This window comes from Dreissena polymorpha, chromosome 3 (genome assembly GCF_020536995.1).
Source record: "Dreissena polymorpha isolate Duluth1 chromosome 3, UMN_Dpol_1.0, whole genome shotgun sequence".
In the NCBI taxonomy this organism is placed as follows: Eukaryota; Metazoa; Mollusca; class Bivalvia; order Myida; family Dreissenidae; genus Dreissena; species Dreissena polymorpha.
This window is the reverse complement of record NC_068357.1, coordinates 135,668,071-135,695,429: the sequence shown is the minus strand read 5'-3', so window position 1 is coordinate 135,695,429 and position 27,359 is coordinate 135,668,071. Positions and strand designations below refer to the sequence as shown.

The window sequence follows — 27,359 nt, the reverse complement described above, 5'->3', positions numbered from 1 at the left end:
TTTAATGAAGATTTGTTTGAAATTTTAGAGAATGACATAACTTATTTTTCTGAATTTGGTAAAATATTTGTTGTTGGTGATCTCAAAAGTAGAGTTGGCAATAAATTCGATTATATTGTACAAGATGTAATAAATACTGTTTATGATGACGCCGATTACTGTCCAGATAACACTTCTGCGAGGGCCTCAGTTGATATTTCAATAAATAGTCAGGGAGTAAAATTATTGGATTTATGTAAATCTACTTGTTTGAGAATTGTTAATGGAAAAGTTGGCAATAGCCGTAAGCAAACTTTTTATTCAAATAACGGTACGTCTGTAATTGATTACTTGTTGGCGAACGAATATAGCTTTTCTTGTTTATCTGATTTTACGGTTCATGATTTTAATGAATTTAGTGATCACGCCCTTTTACATTTTTCCTTATTATGTAACAATGTCTCATCTGAATACAAGTCATACACTGATCTCAATTACAAATGGGACGATGCGTTACGATGTCAATTTCGCTCAGGTATTATTTCTATGTTACCTGTATTCAATACTATTGTACAACATGTTGATTACTCAAGTAGAACTTCAATTAATGATGTTTTGAATAGATTTTCTGAAACAATCCGCAGTGTTGCGGACCCATTATTTTGTAAAACACGTGTTTATAATACTAACCTTAGTTTTAATGTAAATAATTGTATAAAGAATGCCGACTGGTTTGATAGCGAGTGCGATACTGCACGGAATATATACCACGACGCTTTACGAGTTTTTAACTCAAGTAAAACCGATATAAACAAAGAACGCTTATGTACAAGTAAGAGATTTATAAGGAATTAATCAGCAAGAAGAAAGCCAGTTGTTATAGGAAAAAAATGTTGGAGATTGAAAATTTAAGAAAACATAAACCAAGGGACTTTTGGCGATTTTTCAAATCAAAACATTGCGTCAGTAAAAATACAATATCTTTAGAAGAATTTACAACGTTTTTTGAAAACCTAAGTAGTAATATGTCTGATTTTCGTAATACTGAAGCAGAGGATTTTTGTTTAAATCATGCTTTTAACTTAGAAAATTATACATTTCCTGAACTTGACAAACCTATATCTATCGACGAAGTTAAGTATGCAATAAAACATTTAAAGCGAAATAAATCATCGAGTAGCGATTGTATTTTAAATGAATATTTTCTTGAATGCAGTGATATATTGTCTTCTCATTTATGTGATGTCTTTAACGGTATTTTTGTATCGGGCCTTTTTCCCGATAAATTGACTGAGGGGGTTATAATCCCTTTGCATAAAAAAGGTGCAGTTAATAATGTCAATAACTATAGAGGGATTACCTTAGTAAGCTGTTCCAAATTATTTACCACTATTTTAAATAAACGTATTGAAACATTTTGCAATGCAAACACTATTATTTCGGTTGCGCAGTTCGGATTTAGGAAAGGTTATTCAACTGTTGAAGCTATTTTTATACTGATGTCAATTGTTCAAAATTATTTAAATGAAAATAAACGTTTGTATGTTATATACGTCGATATGTTAAAATGTTTTGATGGTATTTACCGCAATGCATTATGGTTGAAAATGTTTAAGTCTGGTATACAAAGAAAATTACTTAGAATAGTAAAAGATATGTTAAGTCACGTGTCAAATCATGCTCATCTTGTTCAGATTATTTTAGTTATGCTGTTGGGCTGAGACAAGTGGAGGTAATGTCGCCGATTTTGTTTTCTTTATTTGTTGAAGACTTTGAACTTTACTTACAAGATAGCATTAACTCTGGTTTGAATATAGATGATATTGTGTTGATTTTACTATTATTTGCTGATGACATGGCTATTTTAGGCAAGTCACCGGCTGAAGTTCAAACACATTTAGTTATTTATACTTATATAGCAATTCTTGGGGGCTAAATGTTAACACTGCAAAAACGTAAATAATGGTATTTCGGAAGAGAGGGGGATTAAAAGAAAACAAAAAAGGGTATATAATGGTAATGTTAATGAAGTTGTTGATAACTTTAACTATCTAGGCACAGTGCTGAATTATACTGGAAGTTTTAAACTAAACCAGGAGCATTTGACTGGTTAAGCCCTTAAGGCCATGAATACATTATTGTCTAAATGCAATGAATTTGACATAAAACCGAAAATATTGTGCCAGTTGTTTGACTCTTTCGTGGGTTCTATATTAAATTATGCTTCAGAAGTATGGGGTTTCACGAAGTCCGATGAGTTAGAACGTATACATTTGAAATTTTGCAAACGCTTGTTACAAGTGTAAATAAATATATGTAATGTTGCTGTTTATGGGGAATTGGGTAGATATCCATTGTATGTAAACAGGTTTGTTAAAATTATTAAATATTGGTTTAAAGTTCTGAACAATGATAATATCATAATGCACACTGTGTACAAACAAGCATTGAGCGATCGTAATACAAAGGAAAATATGCTCGGCATAGACAGTATTTTAAACGTATCATATATCACGAATCTAACGTTGAATATTATTTTTAATACTTTTTTATTTTTAGCTGTTAAAATATCACCGTTGTTTTAATCGTTTGATTATTTTTAACAGCTGAATAAAACTATAAAAAAAATTCATCTGAATTTTGTATTATTATGAACCAAATTTATAAGTCGAAGAATTTAGTTTTACTTCAGATTTTTCATACTAGATGTACGTTTTATTTGCTTTTGTCTTTAAAAAATAATTACACACAGGTACAGACGTAAATATATTAGATATGTTTTGTATCTGTGATAATCTTACATTGCTGTTATGTTTGATACATTTATTGTATATATTATACTTGAACTGTTACTGTTTTATGCTGTTGACGAAACATTATTTCTATGCGAAGAATACTTTTTTATTAATGTGTTGTCTTAATGAACTAACTACAAACAATTAAGATATAATAATTATCAATATTATCCATAGTTCGCAAGATCTGATTCTATGCTGTAGGATGTATGGAAAAGATGAACATCTCTTTACCACAGTTCCGCTGAAAACGGGCATCTTTGGGCAGTAGATAAAATGGTGCCTTCCAAACAGAAGACATAATCTTCATGTTGCCTGTATGTGTACCATGTAATGTTAAATGAAAAAAACAATTGATCATTTTCACATATTATTTTTTAATTTTCATAAGACCTTTGAAAACATTTTTACAAATTATTACGATAATTTAGAATACAATTGTCAACAATATTTTATGTAATTATTTTTTAGAAAAAAACACTTAACATTTGACATTTGTGAAAATTAAGAGTCATGAATGATCCTTCTGTCACTTTTAAGGTATTCTAATTATTGTGATCAATTAACCTACAGTTACTCAGAGTAATGGATCACTGGACTCGTACATTAGACCGAGGAGGTGTAATTTATAATATATACTGACTTCATGAAGGCGTTCGACAATGTTTCACACAAACGCTTAATATATAAATTTGAGAAAATATGGTATTAGCCCGCAAACGTGCAACACGTCACCAGTGGCATTCCCCAGGGCTCTAAGACCTATCCCATGTGTCGTGTTTATTAATGATGTGTGGACTTAAACGTCTCATGTTCGCACCATACAATAATATACAGTGAGATATTTACCTATGCTGACTTGTTAATGATACAAGATGATATACAAAAATAAACTTTGTGGGTATAGTCGTCTATGGCTTTCATTGTTTCAGCCTCCAGGCTCACATACTTTGCCTTATATATTCATGTTCATACAACAACAACATGCCGGCAGGGACCGGTGTGATTATTTCTAAAGTAAATATATTTAGTAACGGCGCATAGAATTATTAAAGATAATGTTAATGACCTGTTGTTGTTTTTTCTCATCATATAAAGTTATAAATTGTACTGCAGCTAAAGCATTGTCAAATTTGATATATAAAACATGCATATTTTACACTGAACATGTGAGTAGCCTTTATGAATATTAACGCCCTATACACAATTAAAGGAGCATCCACTATAATTAATACACATAATTCGGTGGGCATTTGCATATAGCAATGCCTTTATCGATGTAATATGTGAATAACATGAGAACCTAAGCAGAATGACGACACAATCTCTTTTAACCATTAATTGGTATAGAAATATCTTACATTATACCCACTCATAAGTACGGTTACATATTATGTTAAATGAGGTAGTAATGTGTTAATACTCGATACAGAAACAAAAACGAATGTGATTTATATATGTATCCTTAGTTTTCGAACGGATGCAACATGCACAACCATAGTCTTTATGTATAATGATATACTATAAACATGAGCATAATACTTTAAGTCCCTTTTAAAACACTTTATTAAGGCAGTGATGCTATAAATAACAATTGTTAAAATGACAACAAGCTTTATCATGGAATGAATAGCTTATACATGTATAAACAACTATCATTGATTTGTTTTACCAAGTTTGTTGTCATGTTATCTCACCCCGTTATCCACTGGGGGCTGACGAGGTATAAGCGTAGTCCGTTTCGCTACGACGTCTGGTATATGTTTTACTACGAAAACATTGTGTAAATACACTACTTAATCAGGCGAGTTTCATCTTTTGTGGTATTTATGAATTAGAGAACGGAACAGCCAGTAATGGTAGGTACTTATTTTCAATAAGAAACTTATTACAATTGTGCGTAGTTGCAACCTTTACATTTATTTTGAGCTTAAATCGAAATATTTTGATTTGAAGCAATGCATAAGCTGGTTATTCTGTTAAAATAGCCAATTTCGGTATCTTAAATTGAATAAAACTTTATGTTCCTTTGATTCAGAGTGCATTACACATTTTTAAGTACAAAACAGGTTACGAACATTTTTTTTAATTATTCAAATGGTTTGTTTCGAAGGAAATTACAAGTCGCTTTATGTATAGGTTTCGCACAGAGTATGTATTGGTTGTGCTACGAAATACAAATATAATGTATAGGTTACTCAACGAAGTTTCTGTATCATTTTCAGGACATATCACATGCAGTTTGCAGTTACTGCAGACTGCCATTTCCCAGTGCAAAAGATGCTGTGCTTCATTGTGCGCATGAACATCCAAACGGAAAGGTGTCCTTTATGTGGGAGATGCCTTGTGACACTGCACCAGGTGTACAATACAGAAATCGCACGTTTAATATTATGGGTGGCGACATAAACAAGTATGCTGAAAATATTACATTCAATCCGGTTTCTGGCAAATTGATAATTCCGCCAAAATCTACAGTCACAGAAAGTCCTGTGCGAAAGATTTCACGAATAAACACAGCAACACAATCTGTCCATTGTCAGATTATTTATAATTATTAATATATTATTCTCATTATCTCGGAGTTGTAACGTCATAAAAAAATAGTTGGTGAAATCTGGAGAAACCCGCAGACGAAAACAGAAAAAGGAAAACCGAAAGTTAAGCCCAAGTCTCACTATTGCCGGTAGAGCCCCGGTCCATACCGGTTTGCTAACGCAGGTCGACAGGCGAGAACCGGGATGATTCTTAGATATTTTTTAAACGCGGTCGCACTATTTCCCGGTGCCTCCGGTTGAAGCCGGTCAACAGCCCGACAGAGTCCCGGTCAACCCCGGACTGGTTTATCCCGGTGAAGCCCCGGCAGAGCTCCGGTTGGCGCCGGTAATGCCCCGGTTGATCCCCCGGTGAAAGCCGGCAGCGTTCCGGCAGAGCCACGGTATACCGTCACTAAGTCGGCACTCAACGGGACTATACAGGAATCATACACCTACAGAGCTTCGGCAACGCCCCGGTTTAACCACGGACAACCGGGACTCCACCGGGAAAGTATTAAAATGTTTAATACCTCCGGTATGAACCGGGAGTCACCGGTAAGGACCGGCAACGACCGGCTTGGCACTGGAACAACCGGGACTGCACCGGGAACAACCGGGACGGCACCGTCAGAGCGCCGGTTTACTTATGTATCGTAGCTATACCGGGACTGTGTCGGCATTCACCATGCTCGCCGTAGCTCTGCCGGGGTCTGTTTGGGCCCCGGTGGAGCTACGGTGCCGTCCCGGTTATTCCCGGTGCAGTCCCGGTTGTTTCCAATGCCACGCCGGTCGTTCCCGGTGACTCCCGGTTCATCCCGGAGGTATTAAACATTTTAATACTTTACCGGTGGAGCCCCGGTTGTCCCCGGTCGTCCACAGTTCATCCCGGTGGAGCATCGGTATCCCGGTAGGGCCCCGGTTCATCAAGGTAGATACCTGATCACGCACCGGGGCTCCGCCGGCATCATAGTGAGACTTGGCTTTAACCGCTTTGTAACACGAGGTAAATTTACCGGCCGTCGTGTACGCAGTAAACAATAACCTGTGACAGAAACCCACGGCCACACCTTTATAACAATACATTGATTAAGCAATTGCGGATTTGTGCCATTGGGGTCCTACTTTCCACACCTTACGGCTGTTACATGTGTTGATTTTACAATTAAAATCATGCATACTTACATGAAATTCATCTCAAAATTAGTTGGCGATAACAGATTTTCAAGAAAATCGCTTTGATATATACAATGTAAAAATCAAAATCCGTATGAGATAAAGAAGGATAGAAGTTGGGACATGGGATTTACTTTGACATAAGTTGTGTTTCGAGATTAGCGAGTTGGACATAACGAGGATCGAACGAATGTTATTTGATAAAGAATACCGACTGCTAAAAACCTATCGTCGGTCTCTGTCCAAAAGAACGTATAAGGCATTGTCACAAGGTGAAGATGCGTAATTTTTATTAAGACCGACGCCATTAGGTTCTCGACTCTCAACTGTCGTCTTATATATGGATTTTCGATTTTGATCGTTTCGTTTGGTTAGTCATGAATTTAATAATACGATAATAATGTGCATTACCATGTCGACTGTGCGCTTCGGGTCATCTTTTGTCGTTGTTACTACCTCTTCCGAAAAGGAAACATCCAGCCACTCCATGACTCTGAATTTTTTTTCTCTCTTTATTTCGCCTTTGAGAGATAACCAAAACGTCTTCTGTGAGAAGCGCATACACGCTAAAGCTTTGTCGTAGCGAGGCATATACGTATACTGTCAGAGACACGAACATGCATACTAATACTATTTAGCCTTTATTTCTGATAACTGGATCACCCTACACATTTATAAACACACCAATGGCTTAACGATATATACATCATTATGGAAATTGTAAAATTGTTTCAATTAAACACAGTTGTAAACCTTAATTGCATTTTTTTAAAGTGAAACTTGACTACGGTTTGAAAAAATCAGCGGTATATTTAATGTTTAACCGCATAAACCAGACATATGTTGAATCATAATTTGATGTAACAGATCTCTGAAATGTCATTGTGCTTAAATTCAGAGCTTTGTTATTACAAAAGCATTATCTTACCTGTTTTAAACACAAATTTTCACATATCCGTTCTTCGATGTCATATGTATTTACAAAATGTTTTCGTAGTAAAACATATACCCGACGTCGTAGCGAAACGGACTACGCTTATACCTCGTCAGCCCCCAGTGTTATCAGCCCGTATTTGACATACTAATACTTTTGGATTGTTTGCTGGGAACCAAACACATCAACTCTTTCAGCGCTTGTGTATTTCGGCCATTTATTGTGTTTTTAATGTATAATTTGTACCGGTGAAATGTCAGGTAATAATTTATTTTTCATCTTCCTTCATATCAGGTGAACGAGTTTAAAGTGAAGGGTAAATTGCTCGATTGCCTAAATGAACTTAGTTGAAAACGAAACTACACACAAAACGTAGAGGACTATAAGGACTTTTCCCGTAGTCAAACCGGTCCCAGATTAAATTGGCTAAAATGATAAAACAGTCAATAATTAGTAAAGTTTTAATCATCCGCAACTCTTTAAATACAGTTTCATTCTCATTAATTAAATTAAGTACACATTTAATAAAAAAGCATTTTTGTTATGCTGTACAAAATGGATATCTCATTTTAATAATTACCATAATTAAAAAGAAATTTATTTTATCTATGCCACTTAGAATATATACGGTGGTTACAAGGTAGAAATCTGTCTTTTTGCGCTTTAAAACTTAAAAATAATCGCGTTTGTCGAAATGGACGTATAAGTATAGAAATCCTACTTTCGGTTTTAAAAGCGGTACCGTTTGAAAAATAATTAATTACTTGCTGACTAGGTTATAGATTTAATTTTATCTTTGCCAATTAGAATATATCTGGTGGTTACAAAGTAGAAATCCGTCTTATTTACTCTTTAAAACTTAAAAATAATCGCGTTTGTCGAAATGGACGTATACGTATAGAAATCCTACTTTCGGTTTTAAAAGCGGTACCGTTTGAAAAATAATAAATTACTTGCTAACTAGGCTATAGATTTTATGACAATTTAGTACACTTTCAAATTGCATCTATATGTATTGATTAACATGTATTTCATTTCAAGGTGTGTGGCTTTAAATCGTGACATGCAACTATTTTTCTAAAGATGGACACAAATATTTTGTAATAGTATTGGGGATTTAAAGAAAATATTTTGAGAAATTAACATATAAACTTTATATCAATCTAGAAAAATGTTGACTTACAAATGTTTATTTCCTCATGAAGCGCATTGAAAACTGATGGTACTACATTTTATATAATTATTTTAGTTCACAAAACGTTTTTTTCTTTTTTTAGTAGTAGGAGTAGTAGTTAATTGATAATTTCCTTTGTTTTAATGACAATATGACTTCTCATATGGCATTTATATTTAAACCAGATAGACATTGTATGCAAAAAAAGTTGAAAAAAGCAAACAATGAAACTCCAGAGACTATAACAGGAGAGAAATCCGTGTGCTTATCCACTACTTGTATAACAGAACACAAACTATAAACAGAACATGAGATGATCGCCTTGTAACGGTCAATACAAAGACGGTTTGATGGCTCGTTGAAACTCAGAATAAATCGCAAACGAAATGCGCGTTTAACCAACTTTACATAGTCCGATTGAAAATAAAATCATGAATTCCACGTGAATCGAATGTTATTTATTTTAGTGTCGAAGTGTCGTTATTATCGGAAATCTATTAAAACTATAAGAGTGCGTTTTTTATAATAATTTTATTTAATTACAACGGAATATGGTCCATCTGTAAAAGCTATGTAATTATCAAGCTAGCGATACCGAATTTGTCAAACAATCTAGGTCTTAGAAAGATCGTTAATATATGTTCCATCTAAGTAACAAAATAACTGCTGTTAACATTTTCAAAAAATGTCAATATGTACTTTGATGAAGTTAAAATACAAAACATTCTTTCCAACATACCGGGGTAAGACAAACGATTTCTACACAATACGTATTTTGATGACTATAAACATGAAAGATTAAAAAAAAAATAACAACAACAACAACTTACTCGTGTTTTCATTTTATTAAAACAGAAGTAGTTAAAAGAATGTATACCTTAAGTGAGTTTTGCCTTAAGCAGTACGTGGGTTATAATATAAACAGTAACTAACCATGTGACAATACCACATCTAGCCTTGAACATTTGGCTATTGCTATAAGAACACTCATTTTTTTATCGGTTAACTTTATTTTACGAAATATTTTGCGAAATATTCGTTGATTTTGATTCAATACATGCAACACAACATTAAAGGTTAAGACAAGTTTAAGTTGAATTTTTGTCTTTAAACTGCGCAGCACACTTCCAAATGCATTCTTAAGAATCACCACAGTGGAGCAGTGCTTTTGTTTTTTGCTAATTCAAAACCTTATTTAACAATTTTGACGGTTAAGATTTGTTGTCTCGATAATGATTCATTAGTTTTATTATTTTCTTTTTTAACACCGAAAATGCCTTTTTGTATATAAACACAGATTTTATGTATCCCGCCGTTTTGTGAACTATAAAACAATTATTGGTTACGAAGTAACGAAATGAACCTCACATATATAGAACATTCGGGCTTGCTTTTATTTCGAAAACGTGTATTATTTATTTTTCACACTGTTTTTCAAGTTCAATTAAACATTTGCCTTATTGTGCTTATTAATTTATTCTTTTTCATGCATATATCAATATTTTGTTTTTTATTTCTTTCATACAATATATCGTACAGTGTAAATCCAGTTGTTCGAAACAAGCAATTTATGAAATGTTGAACAAGTTTAAGAGAATTAGAGATATCATTTTTAAGGGATGTTAAGCAAGCATACTTTGTTGTTAGTCTTTAACATTATGTTTTCTTTATTGTTTATCAAAATCAAGACACTACCGAAGTGACGGAGGTATCGATTGATGCTGTGCAGAATGCGTCTGATGATGTCGATATATACTGCGAACCGTGTTATACGGATAGAAAAAGCACTGTAGCTAAAGGGTTTTGCGTACAGTGTGAGGAATATATTTGCGATACATGTATTAAACATCATAGAAAGTTTTCGATGTCTCGTTTGCACACAGTTCTTGATCAATCCCAAATGCCGACGAACTACAAGAAACAAGAACCACAAGCTGCGGAATGCATTGAGCCTTGTATCAAACATCGGAAGGAAATCATTAAGTTTTTTTGTAAACCTCATAAAGTTCTTGGTTGTTCTGTTTGTATAATGCTTGAACATCGAACATGTGATGTCGAATATATTCCAGAAGTATCTATAAACTTCCGTTACGCCAACGAGTATATCGCAACAAAGAAAGAGTTAACAGATTTGATCAGGAATGTTGAAGCGAAGGTCCAGAAATCGTGCAGTAAGCTGGATTATGTTCACGAAATGTTAACGTTAGAAATCGAAGAAATAAAATCTTTTCGTTTGGAAGTAATTTTATTTTTAGAAACCAAAGAAAGAGAATTATTGGACAACATCCATTCACTTAGACAAAAGAACATGAACATAATTAACAAGGTTAAATCAGAGGCAGAACAAATCGGAGAACGCCTGCTTGAAATGAATGGGTCACTGGATGATGAAGATGCTAACGATGTTCAGCTGTACATGGCGGCAAAAGATATTAAATCACAGTTTGATGATCTGAGAAACCTAGTCGCTAATGTCGGAAGCACTGCAAGCTTCAGTGAATTTTGTTTCAAGAAGGACGCAGCAACGGCATCTATTTTACAGTCAACCGTTGCCTTTGGAAGAATTGAGGCTAATGACCTGAGTATTTGGCACCAGTCCCATCCGAAAGGTACGCTCTAAAAAGCTTTACCCATTATAACGTTCAAACATGTTTAACAAGCACCCGATTTGTTAATGCCTAAAATGGAAGAAAAATTATGTAGAATACAGAAACCTTCAAAACTAACGCCTTTTTACTATTGCAAAATTCGTTGTAAAAAAGTGTTACATACACCATTTTTTTACATTTCAATTTGAAGGTATAAAACTTCGCGTAATAGCTGGATTAGTATGGTTAATTTTCCTCTATCATTCAGTCCATAGCATTACGACTTTCCATTTTCGCATGTATGACTTTGTAAAAGAACCTCCACATCTACGTATTATACCGTTTGATTATAAGGAAAATTATAACAACGACGAATAGCTTATATGTTATCTGATATTATCTAAAGTATTGGCTATAATTTTTATATAACTTTATAGTTAGTATGATTAGTATTGTTAAATTTATTATTATCATTTTTATCGTAATTTATGTTTGTTCTTGTTGTCAGAGTGTCTACTCACTGCTAGTATAAACCTGGGAACTACATACACTGGCATGGTCTATATGTTGCCGGCGACATCTTTTGTTGGTACTCTGGTTTTCCACCAAAAGGGGCTTGTTGAAAACGGTATTTTTTTATCTCGTATTTAAAACTTCGAACTGCATATACGACGCTCAAATATTTGCAATATTCAAATTTTAAATATTACACATACTTATTGTAAAATCGACTTAAAACATTAGTTAAAGCGATATAACAATGAAACTGCTTCTGACATTATCCAAGTGCGGGATTTTTATGCCCCCGAAGGAGGGCATATAGTGATCGCACTGTCTCTCTGTCCGTCCGTCCGTCTGTCTGTCCGTCACACTTTGCGTTAAAGTTTCGACAAATGCTCATAATTTCTATGTCGCTTCAGATGTAACCTTCATATTTGGTATGCATGTGTATATGGACAAGGCCTTTCCATACGCTATCACATTTTGACCCCTTTGACATTGACCTTGAAATATAGGGTCCGCGTTTAGGTGTCGAAATCTGCGTTTATGTTTCGAAAAATGCTCATAACTTCTATGTCCCTTAAGATATAACCTTCATATTTGGTATGCATGTGTATATGGACAAGGCCTTTATATACGCACACACATTTGACCCCCTTGACCTTGAACTTAGGGTCCGCGTTTAGGTTTTGAAATCTGCGTTTAGGTTTCGAAAAATTCTCATAACTTCTATCAAAGCATTTATCGGGGGCATATGTCATCATATGGAGACAGCTCTTGTTATTCATGTGAATGTTGCGTAGAACTGTACATGTTTGCTAGAAACGGAATTAAGCAAGTTCCACAATACACACAGAGTATGGCTCTTGAGTAGTAATAAGTTTTTAAAATACTATTGATGATAAAATACTTATTTTTAACATAAGCTATATTTCTACTCCAAACCATTTAGACAAATAGAAATGTATGAAGTGAATAAAATCGCTTATGTATACACTGTATTAAATTGGACGACCATAAGTTAATAAAATAACTAAAAATGGCTTTGTGCAAAGTATTATTGTGTTTGGTATAAGGTCAGGACCCTCGTTTGGCCGTTTTTGGGGCCGAAATTAGGCCCTATTCCCCCCTTAAAATAGTATACTTTTCCCCCCATAATTCAGCTGAAAATTCCCCCCTCCAAAAAAAAAACATTTTTTTTTTACTTTTATACCTATGTTGCCAGCTGGTATCGTGCTATAAACCTTTAATTAAATGTATATTTATGTAAATTACATTAAAATAGAGCAATATTAAGTGTTGAATGATTGGTGAGAAGATCTTGTAAAATTCCCCTTTTCGCCCAAAACGATGTGAAATTCCCTCCTCTAAGGGCCCCGGCCCCAATCCCCCAAAGTGTAGCAAGGCCCCTGGAGGTATTGATGAGCCGATTGTTAACTGTTGTTACAGTTCCAGCAAGTTTACTGCTTCAGCCTGATGAACAAACAGTTGAAGCGTTTGGGTTTAATGCCGAAGATAAATACTCAAAATTGTCGGAGGAAAACAAGTGTAAATGGTATTACTTTAAACGGTTTTGGATGCAGATTAATGAGAACAAGGTATTATTTCGTTTTAAATTTCGTGTACATTAACTGCTTATTTTAAAGAGACTTATTTACATATGTTGAAGGTGTGTTTGGTATGCCATTAAACGCTTTTATTTACAATTTTAAACATAAAATAAAAATGTTAAATGTAAAAACATGTTAATGGAATACAGAGGTCAACAGAAAGACACAATTTAATCCGTACGGATTTTAATTTGGAAAAAGATGCATTCATCAGTTACAATATCTACATTTTAACCTGTAAGTTTATTGAAGTAATGCATTACCTTTATAGAAAAAAAACCGGCATATCCCACTTGCATTTGCATTATACAAATACTCGATATTATCCACATCGACATGCATCAATTCGTCCGTATTGTTTTCATTATATCTACTGTTAACCTTCTACTGTCATATTGATTTTTATTGTGAAATAATCAATAGCAACCAAATGAATTGCATTTCATTTCGAGAAAGCAAGAATAACAGTATGCATTGATTTGCAGTGTCTATCTTTAGACACAATGATAAGAGATGAGAGAGAGAAGGGACTGAAAGCTTCGGCTGTGATTTCATCACTTCTTAAAAACGTTCTTGAGGAATTCTTTATATCGCCTGCGATAAGCAAAGCAGGTTTGACGCCGACGGATATGCACTTGATTTTAACAGTGCCTGGTACTTGGAATAACGATGCAAAAACGCTGATGAAACGTGCAGTCCGACTGGTAAATATATTGTTTAAAGGGGCTGTCCAACAGATAAAGCGTCGTATCGACGCGATTCGATATTTTGGGAAACTACGAGGATTGCTTATATAGCTAAACAATACATCTGCTCTGAATATGAGCGTGGATGGTCGAGTGGTCTAGGCGGGAGGCTTTTTACTCCAGGAACCCAGGGGTCAGTGGTTCGAGCCCTGTTTAGGGTTACTTTTTTCCTTTTTTTTAAATTGTATTATTGTTTTTTTACTGGAGATTTTAAGTTCAAATGTTTTAATTTATGAATATAAAGCATTTAAAGCATTTAATTAGAAGCTTCAATACATGAAAAAACCTGTTGGACGGCCCCTTTAAAGATGTGTTTTCCTTTAAAAACATACCTTTACATAAACATGCTTTTATTTTTGCGTCTAGTCGACCGAATTACATTTTACTTAAGAATGTGTTTAATACCACTCATAAACAAGTCATCCAATGAATTTAAATTGTCTTTAAAATAAACATGTTCATCCACTCAGAACTATATGCATGACATATTTTCGCCAGACATTATTTAAATTTAATGAAGAAAAAATATTCATGAACAGTGTATTTCATTGAAATTATATCTTATAACAATATTTATTCACTTTATAGTGTGTTGTAAGTTTTCTAGAGTCTCAAACTTTTGTTATGTTTTCGTTAAAGACTGGTGTAAACCTGGGAAACTTGAGCGTAGTTAGCGAAACCGATGCGGCATCCGTCTTTTGTTTACGTGGTGACATTTTCCAAGAGGATATTCCCAAGCCAAACACACGTTACATTCTTTGTGATTTAAAAGGTAAGAGTTAAGTTTCAGTGAAAATAATGGAAAATCATTACATGACTCCAGTTTCATTCGTTTCAAGAGTATACTTCTACTATGAAGTAAATTATATACGTTTTATTTCGTTTTCTAGACGAAAGATTGGACCTTACTTTGCACGAGGTGGACAACAAGAGGAAAATCAAGCATTTGGTTACTGAGCATGATTGTTCACTTGGCCTATCTATTGTTAATGATGCTATCGAAAAATTTATCAATTCCCTGGCTGGTACGTGAATTTATATTTTCTAATATGTTTGTTTAACTATAAAAAACGGTTTGCCAGTTTATAGTCTATTTGAATTTCTTTAAATTGTCGCCAGCCTATCATGTGATTACTAAGCTCCGTCGATATTTATCTTGATCCTTTACCTTAATTAGCCTTTAATAATTAAATACTTAACAGGAACTTCTCAGATTGCAGACATGTTCCTTTTATTCCTACAAATAGAGCATTCAAAAAGTAATGAGTGGAAATACATTACATAAACATTCTGGCTTTTCGTTGGTAAGATTTTGCAATGAGGACATCTTCATAATACGTAATTATTGCAAATTATGTGTTAAGGACTCGTCTGTCAATCGGTTGACCACTTTTGTTTCTGTTTAGTCAAACCGTTCTCAGCCTAATAACACCCACACTGCATGCGATTTTTTCTAACCTGTTTATACGGAAATTCTGTTTTAGGTTGTGATGTTATGACATGCCTAAGAATGGAGCATTCCGAAGATTATCGGAGTTTAATGGAAGATTTTGTGGAGACTCTTAGGCATGTTAATCTTGCATCGAGTAAATTATCGATCCGCATATCAGAATCGTTACTCAGAACCGTCGAAAAAATGACATCAAGATCTTTTCAGGATCAAATTCAATTGTCCTTGATCAATAAGGGGGTGAAACTGTTAAGCTGCTACAAATTACGGATCGACAAACTTGTGTACGATTCACTTTTTGATGCATTTATAAAGGGTACAGCTGCTCGGATACGGACATTTATAACAAAGCATGATCATAGGATTAATCAAATACTGGTGGTAAGTCAATTCGTTATACCTGAACCACTACAAGAAGGGGTTAGAACAGCTTTGTCAGACCTGAAAGTTGTAATCCCAACCGAGCATTCACATGCAGTTCTCCATGGTGCCACCATGTGGGGTCAACAGGCGCTTTGATTCGCAATATAATTTGGTGTTAAGTTTTTGGAGTATATGGTTACACTGTCGTGATTATTAACGCATGATGTATTTTGGTTATTTTCTTGTTATGTAGGGGTAGGATGAAGTACTAATTAACAACAAAATAACAGCTTTTTAGTATGTTGTCTTAAGTACGATTGTTTGATCCGAGTTTGAATATAACTGTACTATTATATTGTTATCAGGAAAATGTACCTTTCTTACATTTGTTTATGAATATCTAAAGTTTATAAAAGAACATTTACATAATTTCTTTGACATTTAGCGATTTTTTCACATTTTTTCTCATTTATTAATGCACTCTTATGAAGTCATCAATCGCACAAAGTATAAATGTACAAACATGAGTGGTTTTACATTTTCATATAAAGTACCAACTCTCTTAACCTCACACATGCACACACATATTAAAAAACACATACATAAACTTGCACACATATACAGACAAGAAAAAATAACATATGACAGTAAATAACACAATTCAAAAAGATAATAACATCGAAGTAGAATTTAACATTTCTCTTGTGATAAGTATACCTCCTTTCTCACATATGTTCATAATGCACTCACAATTACACACACATACACACGCACACACACCTCGCACACTCTCACACACTCAACATGTATTTTACGACATGTTTAACAGTTTGTATTATGGATAAATATAACAGTAGTAATTTCTTTCATGCTGTGTTTCTGTAATTTACAATTAAAAATACAGTTGATAAAGAACAACACGAAAAGGCGAACAAATAAGACAACGATATTTTAGTAATTTTTATGAGCATTGTTATATAAAAACTGTATATGAATATTAAGTTCTATTTAAAAAATATTGATCGATGTGGATCCATTTTTGTTTGTGTGTTCCAATTTTGTTTTTAAAAAGGTCAATTTCTTCTTCTGTCTGTATCCTTAACTTCAAATAATTTAAGAATATGTTAAATTTTGAAATACATTTCTTTATTTTCATATTGGATATGAATACTTTCATCGAAATGATAATAAAATTGAGAACTTCACTGTGTAATTTTATTTCTGTATTTCCAAGGAAAGCAGATGTTTTATTTATTTCAATGTCAATTTTCACTTGTTTAAGGAACGTTTGCAGTTCTGTCCAAAGAATTTGGCCATATGAACATTCCCAAAACAAATGATCGATTGTTTCAACGCTTTCTTGACAAAAATCACACAGGCTGCTATTTTTTAGTTTACATTTCATAAGAAACTTATTTGTTGGAATGATTCTGCTGTTTTGTACTGTTTGTCAATCGGTCACTTGCCTTAAATAATGGACCAATTAATTGTTTTAATGAAAATTCAATACTGCTCCAGCAGCTGGAGTTTTACTTCTTTATATTGATAAGAATCTGAATTAAAAGTTACGTAAGTAAGTATCTATTGTTGACTTAAATGGAAGTGTATATATTGTTCTCCAGTTGAGGTTTTCATTTAAATTAAGGCATGAATTCCATTTCCTTTCTATACTGTTGTCGATATTACTTTGTGATTGTAATTGTATATTGTAGAGAGTTTTGTTAACCTGTTTTGAGTTTTCAATTATATCAACAAAAGTTGTCTCTGATATAGTTAATGCATTAATTCCTTGCGTATACAATATTGATTTATATTATTTTGGTATAGCAGAAATTAGTGAGTAGAAGTTTAAAAATTCATGAGAGTCAATGTTGTATAAATATTTTAATTCATCAAATGTATAATAATGTATAATAAGTATCTTTTCGATAGTTGTACAACTGACCGATAGTTTTTATACAATTGTTATACCAGTTTGTAAAAAAGAAAGAATTGTTATTTACCTTTATGCATTTATTATTCCATATTACATGTTTACATATGGGAGAACTTTTTGAAACCTTATATTGGTTCTTAATACTTTGCCAGGATGTAAGTACATCTTTTAAGAACACATTATTTTTACTTACATTTTGTATTATAGAATCATCTCGATTGCTTTCAAATATAAGACAGTTATCGAATTTGTTTAGTTTTTTTCCAATAGAATTTTCCATTTACCTTTATTATTTTTATCCTGATAAAGTTTTACCCAGCTCGCTTTAATGGCATTTAGAAAACAATCAATATCCGTTAGTTTAATGCCACCATTTTTATAATTTTGTGTCAGTTTCCTTTTAATTTTGTCTGGCTTATTGTCCAATATGAATTCAAATATTGCTGTTTTTAATCCTTCTATTACTTTTTTAGTTGGGTTAGGGAGAACAGAAAAGGGATAAATTAATTTTGGTAGCGCAAACGTTTTTATTACTGTGACCTTTACCATAAGAGTGAGTTTCCTATGTTGCCATTGTTTTAAACAGCATTCAAATTCTTTAATTTTGGCATTAAATTGTGTATGTTTAATTTTTTAATAATGAATTTGTTTTCTGTGCTGTATTTGATGTTTGAGTTTTTTAGTGATCCGATTCTCATGACTGTAGATTTTGATGCGTTGAGGTTTAGTCCTGATATTTTTCTGAAATTTTTAAGAGTTTGAACTAATATTTCAAATGAATTAGGCGAACCATCATTAAAAATCATCTGCAAAGAAGGTCTGTTTTATTTCGGCCACATGTATCTTTATCCCTTTAAAATTATTGTTTTTATTTATGTAGTTTGACAGTAATTCTAAACATATAATATCACTTGACGAACACCTTTTTCTATTTTAAAATTCCTAGAAAGATGGTCATTATTAATAATGACACTATTTATATCATTATAAAATACCTTAATCCACTGAAAATGTGTGGCCCGAAATTTAGGTGATTAAGACATTTTATTATAAAGAGATGGTTCAAACTATCTAATGCCTTCTCAAAGTCTGCAAAAAATAGAAGTCCAGGTTTATTATGATTCTCTAGATATTCAATAACATCGAATATTAACCTAACGTTTTCACCAATAAATCTGTTTTTCATGAAACCTGTTTGATCAAAACTTGTTATAAGTGGTAGAACCTTTTTTATACGGTTTGCAATTGCTTTAATTGCGATTTTGTAATCTATATTCAACAAACTTATTGGTCGCCAATTTGAAATATAATCAAGGTTTTTATCTTATTTAGGAATAAGAGTTATAATACATTGTTTTTGTAAGGCAGTAAGTTCACCATGTTCAAAAGAGTAATTTATTGATTTAATGTAGTGTTCTTTCAAGGTGGACCAAAATATTTAATAGAATTCAACGGTCAGTCCGTAAGAGCCTGGACTTTTATTGTAAGCCATTTCTAATAAAGCACATCCACACTCATAATCATTTAATTTTCCTTCACATTGAGATTTATGTTCTTCACTGAGTTTAGTTATTGGCACCTGAAAGAAATCAGAATTGTCGTCTCGTTCATTTGTGTTTTTTTTGTTAAGTGATTCATAATAAGCTGCTTCTGCTTCTAGTATTTCATCTTTTTCTTTTAATTTTTTTTCATTAACAATTAATTTATGAATCGTTTTTTTTTCTCAGCTTTCCTTTTTTCTAAGTTGACAAAATATTTAGATTTTTTTTCATTTCCTTCTATTTTTATAGCTTGCGATCTTAAAATATATCCATTAACTTTTTTTTTTATAAAGTTGTTCAATTCTTCTTTTTTTGTTTTGATTGTTTGTTTTATTTCATCAGTCAAGTCGGAAAAGTTAAATTTCATTAAATCCTCTTCTAAATGTTTGATTTCTGAACTTAATATTTCTTCGTTCTTTTTTGTTGTTTTATTCTTTGATGAACAATAGCTTATTGTTTCATTGCGAATATTACTTTTTATAAGCTCCCACATTGTATTTGGATTACAATTTTCGTTTAAGGATGTTATGTCATCTATACATTTTTTTATTCTGTTTTGATATTCAGTGTCTAAAAGGATTGAATTGTTAATTTTGAAATAACCAGAACCTTTTCCTAATAATAAGTTGCCTACACTTAATTGTACAAGAGAATGATCTGTTTTAAACGAAGGTTTACTATTACATTTTGATATTATGTTACATAGGTTTTTAGATATTAAGAAAAAGTCAAGTCTACACAAAATGCGTGATTTACAATCAGATTGCCAATTGACCTGTCTTTTTTCTGGATGCTTAATTCTCCAGATGTCACATAGATCATAAGTGTCAATCAAATCGTTTAATATTTCCTGCATTGTAAATGTGTTCTAAAATTGCCATTCTTTTTGTCCAGTTCTGCATCTAAAACAGTGTTGAAGTCTCCGCCTATGATACAGTTTTTATCGCTGTTCGAAAACAAGTATTCGTTTAATTTTTTTAAAATGTATAAATCATCTTTATTTGGCCCGAAAATATTTATAAGGGTGATTGTTATATTTAGAATTGTGATATATGCAGTAATTAATCGTCCGATTATGATTTCATTGAAATTTGAAATTTGATAGTTCTAGATCACTATTTGGGTGTAGAAATATTCCTACACTTTCGCTGTTGGTTTTGCTGCCACATGTTGGGAATTTAGCGCGTCGTCGTGTGACGCCGCCGTTGGCGCGCCGTTGTGTGACGCCGCCGAAAAACGTCATATACATGCACGTCATCTTGTTATTGTTGTTTCGGTTGATATATAGTTATGATTGAGAAAGGACGACATTAAAACGTAAAACACAACGCTATTCTTATTTATTCAATTCAAGTAGACATTTTGGTGCCGTGACTAAAAACTAAGGATGTCGTCAACAAAAACAGATAAGTTAAAGGGGCAGAGACTAGGAAATCAGAAAGTAATCGAGCGATTACTCGAAAGATTAGACGAAAATGACAAATTGCAGTTTGAACCAACCATCGTTGAAATAGAGAACCAGTTGGAGATAATACGAGGTTTAAATGAGGAAATAATCGCACTATCAGACGCGGAATCGACCCCAGACGAGCTGTTGGACTCGCAGATGTACGTTTTTGACATGGAAGCGAAGCTTCGGAGATACCGTCAAAATCTGCGTGATCACCCATCTTCAAGTAGTACAGCCGTCCATGATAGTAGTCTGTCGATGTCCGTTCTGCAGCCAACCGAGCCATCCAATACACGCTATCGAAGCGTAGATGAAGAACCACACGCGCCTCTGCAGTTACCTACCCTACCGACATCATCCGAAAACGTGAATCGGTCGTCGCTTTCGGCCTTTCATCAACCCCGTCAAGTCTCTACCACCATCGCTGACACCAACGTAATGCAACCAGTCCAGCAGAACGTTAAGCACCCAACATCCGGTGACACAAACACGCATAACAAACCATCGCCCAGTGAAAGTTCAAATCGATCTGGAGCCGCACATAGCAAGTCTAGGGGAAGGAATAAGGAGCAGGACGCTCGTTCGACGCCTCAAAATTTGTCAGAGGCTATGGGCGGGTCCGGCAAGCCTGAAAAGTCTACCAGAGAAAGTCAAAGCAATATTGAAACGGTCGAGTCATGCAAAACTTTACAACGAGATGCAGAGAGCGAACCTGTCGCCATACTTAAGGCGTCGAGCAGATCTGTGGGATTAAGCGGTGTTCCTCGAACACCAAGTAAGTTTTCGGCCGACTATCCCAAGGATTCCGGGCTAAGTTTAAGCCGCACTAGGAATGGCTCCTATACGACGTCAGATGGCATTCCCCAGGAGCACGGGGTTAGTTTGAACAACATTCCCAAACCGTCGGTGAGTTCAAACCGCACCCCCGATGGACCCATCGTGAGTTCGAATAAAACTCCCCAGAATCCTGGGATACTCTCTGATCACTTCCAGCGAGAGATCAAGAAACTGTCCAATTACTGGAGCCGACAGAGCCCACTAGCGGAGAGATCGCCGCGACTGCGGAGCAACCGGAAGTCACTTTTTAACATTAAAGAGGGCCTGGGAAAATCATCGCAATCAACAGCAGTTCGAAAAAGAATCAGAAGTCACGACTGCCCGGAGCAGACAGGCAATTTGACATCGGAGAATCTTCCGGAATCTCCATTTCCGTCTACGATTTCGGATTCAAAATCGCCATCCAGTCGGAAATGGCCGGAAACCAACCATTCAGAAGATCAGACGACATCGGAAGCGCTCACTGCAAGCGTCGTTCCAAAGAGTGCATGCACTGACGTCATTCAAACACCGAGCAAAACACATAGACGCCAAAACGGCAAAAGCTCAATAAATGACAATATTATTTCATGTAAAAAAGGAAACACTTGTATGCAATTCGAAACATCAGCGCATCTACCCCACGGAAGAAGACTGACTGAACTTCCATACAGTGACGCTAAAGCCGTTGGTGATAGTTTATTCCCCAACGTTACACGTCGTGATAACACACAACGCACACACAACGCGCACAGGCTCGCGTGCGTCTTATCGAACAGTACCGTCACCGATGGACTCACGAATATCTGACGTCACTGAAGGAATTCCAGACGAAAGGCGGCAACAATCATCAGACGATACGTTTGGGCGACGTTGTTATCGCGCAGGACGACTTCAAACCGCGACTTCAGTGGACTCTGGCTGTGGTAGACGAGCTTCTCACCGGAAATGATGGGCTGACGAGGGCCGCGCGCCTCGGTACATCAGGTGGAATCACCACGAGACCTATCGTCAAATTATACCCGCTAGAAGTACACTGTGACGACAACTGACTTTAATTGTGTGCAATCAAGTGTTAAACTCTTTCTGGTGTCATTGACATTTGAAGTTTCAAAAACATCAGTAGATTTAATTATTTTATTTTAATAAGCATATTTTGTAAGTGTATATTAACATTTCGCGGCCCGGAGAATGTTGGGAATTTAGCGCGCCGTTGTGTGACGCCGCCGTTGGCGCGCCGTTGTGTGACGCCGCCGAATAACGTCATATACATGCACGTCATCTTGTTATTTTTTGTTTCGGTTGATATATAGTTATGATTGAGAAAGGACGACATTAAAACGTAAAACACAACGCTATACTTATTTATTCAATTCAAGTAGACACCACTATAAAAAAAATCGACCAGGCCAGTCATGCTACCACGGCTCAATATTTTGTTCTGTTAAATGTGTCTCTTGTAACATAAAAATCGAGTAATTTAGACCTCGAAGCCATTTAAATACTTGGTTTCTTTCCTCTTTGTTTCCTAAACCTCTATCATTTAATGTAAATATTGCCGTTTCCATTTGCTCCTTAAAAAGCCCATTTTAGTCAATAGTTTCATTTGATTTTGTTCGTGAGCCGTTATTTACTGCAATGCTACGCAGAATCTTAACAAGGTAGGTAATGTCATATATATTTTTTATAGTGTTATTTAATTTGTATTTGAAAACAATGCATGATTTCTTTTTATATGTTGTTTAAAATTTGTAGTTTTTTGTTCAGGGCGAAAAGAAATGACGAAATTTAGACAAAATCTACATGGTAATGCATCAACAAGAATGTTATATGTTTGAATACAGTTTTCCACCTTCAATCTGTTTTATATTAAAATATACCAAAAATGAAAACTGATGGTAGAAGAAGGTTTTGTATCGATTTAACACGCAGTTTTCTAAGAGTTTATATTTACCCTGGTGAATGTGTATTTTGTTTCGTTTTGTTAAATAGTATATAATGTAATATAATTTTTTTTAAGAACATTAGTGATATAAACTTTATGTATCGAGAAAATTGAAAATCGACAATACACCGACTTTCTATTTGTTAAACAAACAAAAAAGTGTTGATTGTGGTATGTTAAAGATATTTGCTTTAGATAAAGTTACAAAAAGTATATTTCAATTTCATTAGTGATTGATTTACACTAAAAAAAGTCCCTATTTATTATTATCATTGAAGATTTTGATATGGTATGATTTTAAATAAAAAGTAATACAGAGGTGACAACAAAAGTATACAATAAGGCATGCACTAGTTTCGCATATAAATACATTTTCTAAACGCATTATTTTTTTTAAATGCCGTAAATACATGTACCTGTTTCGCAAGTGAAACAAAAGCATACACAGGCATGCACTTATTTCGCATATGATATAAGGGCTAAATAGTAATCATATATACATATCCATATTTATATAAATATATTTTGTTTAAATGATGCCTATAAAAGCAGATAACAGCACTGACAATGAGTATATATATATTTAATGTGTACTGTTGTATGCATGAGTAAACATTTACATATTAATATTGTCGTCAATGCAAAGATATGTAAAAGTTGTTTTGTGTTTGATTTATAGTATCAAAATTAACACATAATATAAACCCGTGGTTAACATTAAAACATGTTTTTAACTATAAATGTAAAAGGACGTATATGCACATAAACATATTTCGGGTTTTCTTATGGACTCATGAAGTATCCAAATAAACGCATAATATAAACATGTATTTAACTATAAATATTAAAGGACGTATAAACCTGTTCAGGTTTTCCCCTATGGACTCATACATACAACAAGTATTACTACTTTTATTAGTATCAAATTCTAATTTTATTATACAAAACATAATTTTAAGCAAATGTATACATACATATATACATGTTTCATTTAATTTATCTAAATACATGCATATTTCATTAATATACACATGTTTTAAACTGTAACTGTATAAGGACGTATATGCACATAAACGTGTTTCAGGTTTTCCTTATGGACTCATACAGTCACTAAATTAACACATACTGTAAACATGCATTTAACTATAACTATAAGATGACGTGTATGCACATGTTTTTAACTATAACTATAAAAAGGACGTATATGCTTATAAACATGTTTCAGTTTTTTCCTTATGGACTCGTATATACATCAATGTTTACTCCTTTTACAATACTATTATAATATAGTTATAATCATGTTATACAAAACGTTATTGTGAACAAAATGTAAACATACATCTATACATGTTTCATTTAATTTATCTAAGTATATGCATATTTTGTTAAAGGAGTAGCCATTTTGAATATCCGAATATATAAAACAAGGGCATGCATACATATACAACTATACATACATATACACATACATATGTATATAACCATACACATACATACATATGCAAGTACATATATACACATACACATATATATACACGTCAATACTTACTCATTCACATATACGTATTTGCACATTATTAATACGCACGCACCTACATACATATGCACACATATACAAGTACATATATACACACACACACACATACATATATACATGTATATATACACTCCAATACTTACTCATTCACATATACGTATTTGCACATTATTAACACGCATGCACCTATATACACATCAATATTTCACCGAAAAAAAAAACAATGGACAAAAAGTATATGCTATGCTCTGTTGTGTTTAAAGTAGTTTCCCATCTTAGGCAAGTTTATAAAAAGTAAAGGTAAACTTTTAGTTCGCTTGTACTTCATGTATGTAGTTAGACACGCATCTGTGTGCGATTGAGTGGAGTTTATATTGATAATCAAAGTACTGAAAGTACTGGTTTGACGATGCTTTTGAAGAGGATGGATATATAGAGGATATTTGTTGGATTCGGTGGAATATCGATTTTCCAAGAAAAACAGCAAAAAATATCGATATTTTCACTGTTATTTTTCACTGTTTAAAACAGTGAAATACCAGTTTATTTCACTGACATTTCTGTATAAATCACCGGAAAGCATAAAATAAATAAGCATCCATTTAAGTTAATCTACATCACCGCAATTGTGTAATTTTTATTGCTTGTCATTTATTTAGGTCAATAGTTAATGTTTGTGGTGCAATCGTTTTCGTTCTTGGACACTGGACTCCCTTCAATGAGATTTATTTACCTAGATATTTCATATTCGAACTTACAATTCTTTTGGGAGTAATGGTACAGACAACTGGATAAAACAGCAACAATATGCTAACCCATTATTTTTCGAGGAAGATAATTGAGAATTCCTTAGCTTGCCCCCAATCACAGTATGTTGGGGTATAATAGTAGTCAAATTTGGTTTTTCTTCTTAAAAATTGTCATAGATTATAAGTTGAGGAATATATCATCCATCACTACAACTTTTAGAAATTCATTTTTTTCATTTATTTCTATTGATAAACAAGGTTTTGTAACAATCTATACTATACATGTACATAGATAGCTTTAACAGCACAATGTGGCTCACCTGAAACTGACTGTTTCCTAGTGGTGTTAACTAATTTTTCATGAAGATCTAAAAAAAAGGCATTGTGAGTATGAACAAACTATTTGCGTCTATCCGATCTAGTTGAGCCTTGTTACCGAGTTCCTACTTTTATTTATTTGAACATTCTGATCAACTGCCATGAAGATCAGGTAAAAAATGTAAGTTTTTTATATAGATTTTAATGATTTTAGTTATTGATCAAATGCTTGGAAGCACATGACCCACTTTGGAACGTGACCTGTTAATCACTGAGACTAGACTTTGTGACCTAAATGTTGAATATGCTACTTTCAAGCTTGACTTTGAAATCATTTCAAATAATGTTCTAACCAATTTACAAGTGGATCAGAGAGAGAATGTGACCAGTAAAGTATTAACAGACCTTTTATTATATTTGACCTAGTGCCCTCATTTTTTATAAAATATGAAACCCAAAATGACATAGAGGTGACTAGTTTCATAAAAATCTGGCAAAGAGGTGACACCCAAATTTAAAAATTGTAAAATGATATCTTATGTGTTCACAATAAACTTTGGATACAATACAACAGACAAAGAGTGATAACAAAAGCTCACCTTGTCACATCATAACAAGTGAGCAAAATAACCAAAACTATGACATCATATAATTGCTCAGTTACTTCCAATAACAATAAAATATTACTTTTGAAACAAATACAAGACCTTCACTTTCTTACTACAGGCTGTTCTAAAACAAAATAGCCCTGTATCGCTCACCCAAAACTCCTTCTATAGTGTAAATAACTTGTGTATTATTTGACTAAGTTGCAACCTAGCTTTAGCCTGCACATGACCAACTTGAAAATTCAGCTTTTGATTTGATTAAGATGGACATTGTAAGCAATGGTCATGAAAATCAGGAAGATAATGTGACCTGTAGAAAGGTAAAGGAAGTTTTCTATATTTTTACCTAATGACCTAGTTTTTGACAAACTACCAACTTTCAAACTGAAACTTTATTTCATCGAGATAACATTCTGTCCAATTTTCATGAAGATCTGGAAGAAACTGTGACCTCTGGAGTGTTCACTAACCTTTTCTGTGATTTGGTTTGTTGACCTAGTTTGGACCACATATGACCTACTTTCAAACTTAACCTAGAATTGACCGAGATGAACATTTGACAACATAAGACAAACAAGGGCTGTTTGTAACCCCCATATGGGCTGTCAG

At 33.7% G+C, this 27,359-nt stretch overlaps 1 protein-coding gene across 1 annotated transcript; it reads left to right on the top strand.

The window, feature by feature from the left end:
- Positions 1 to 7,581: 7,581 nt before the first annotated feature.
- On the top strand, positions 7,582 to 23,541 carry LOC127871580 (heat shock 70 kDa protein 12B-like). Its single transcript, XM_052414647.1, has 8 exons — positions 7,582 to 7,678; positions 10,281 to 11,201; positions 11,689 to 11,808; positions 13,131 to 13,279; positions 13,777 to 13,995; positions 14,677 to 14,809; positions 14,928 to 15,062; positions 15,522 to 23,541. Exons 1-8 carry the CDS (start codon positions 7,672 to 7,674, stop codon positions 16,004 to 16,006), a joined length of 2,169 nt encoding a protein of 722 aa, XP_052270607.1. The 5' UTR covers positions 7,582 to 7,671; the 3' UTR covers positions 16,007 to 23,541.
- The last annotated feature ends 3,818 nt before the right edge of the window (positions 23,542 to 27,359 follow it).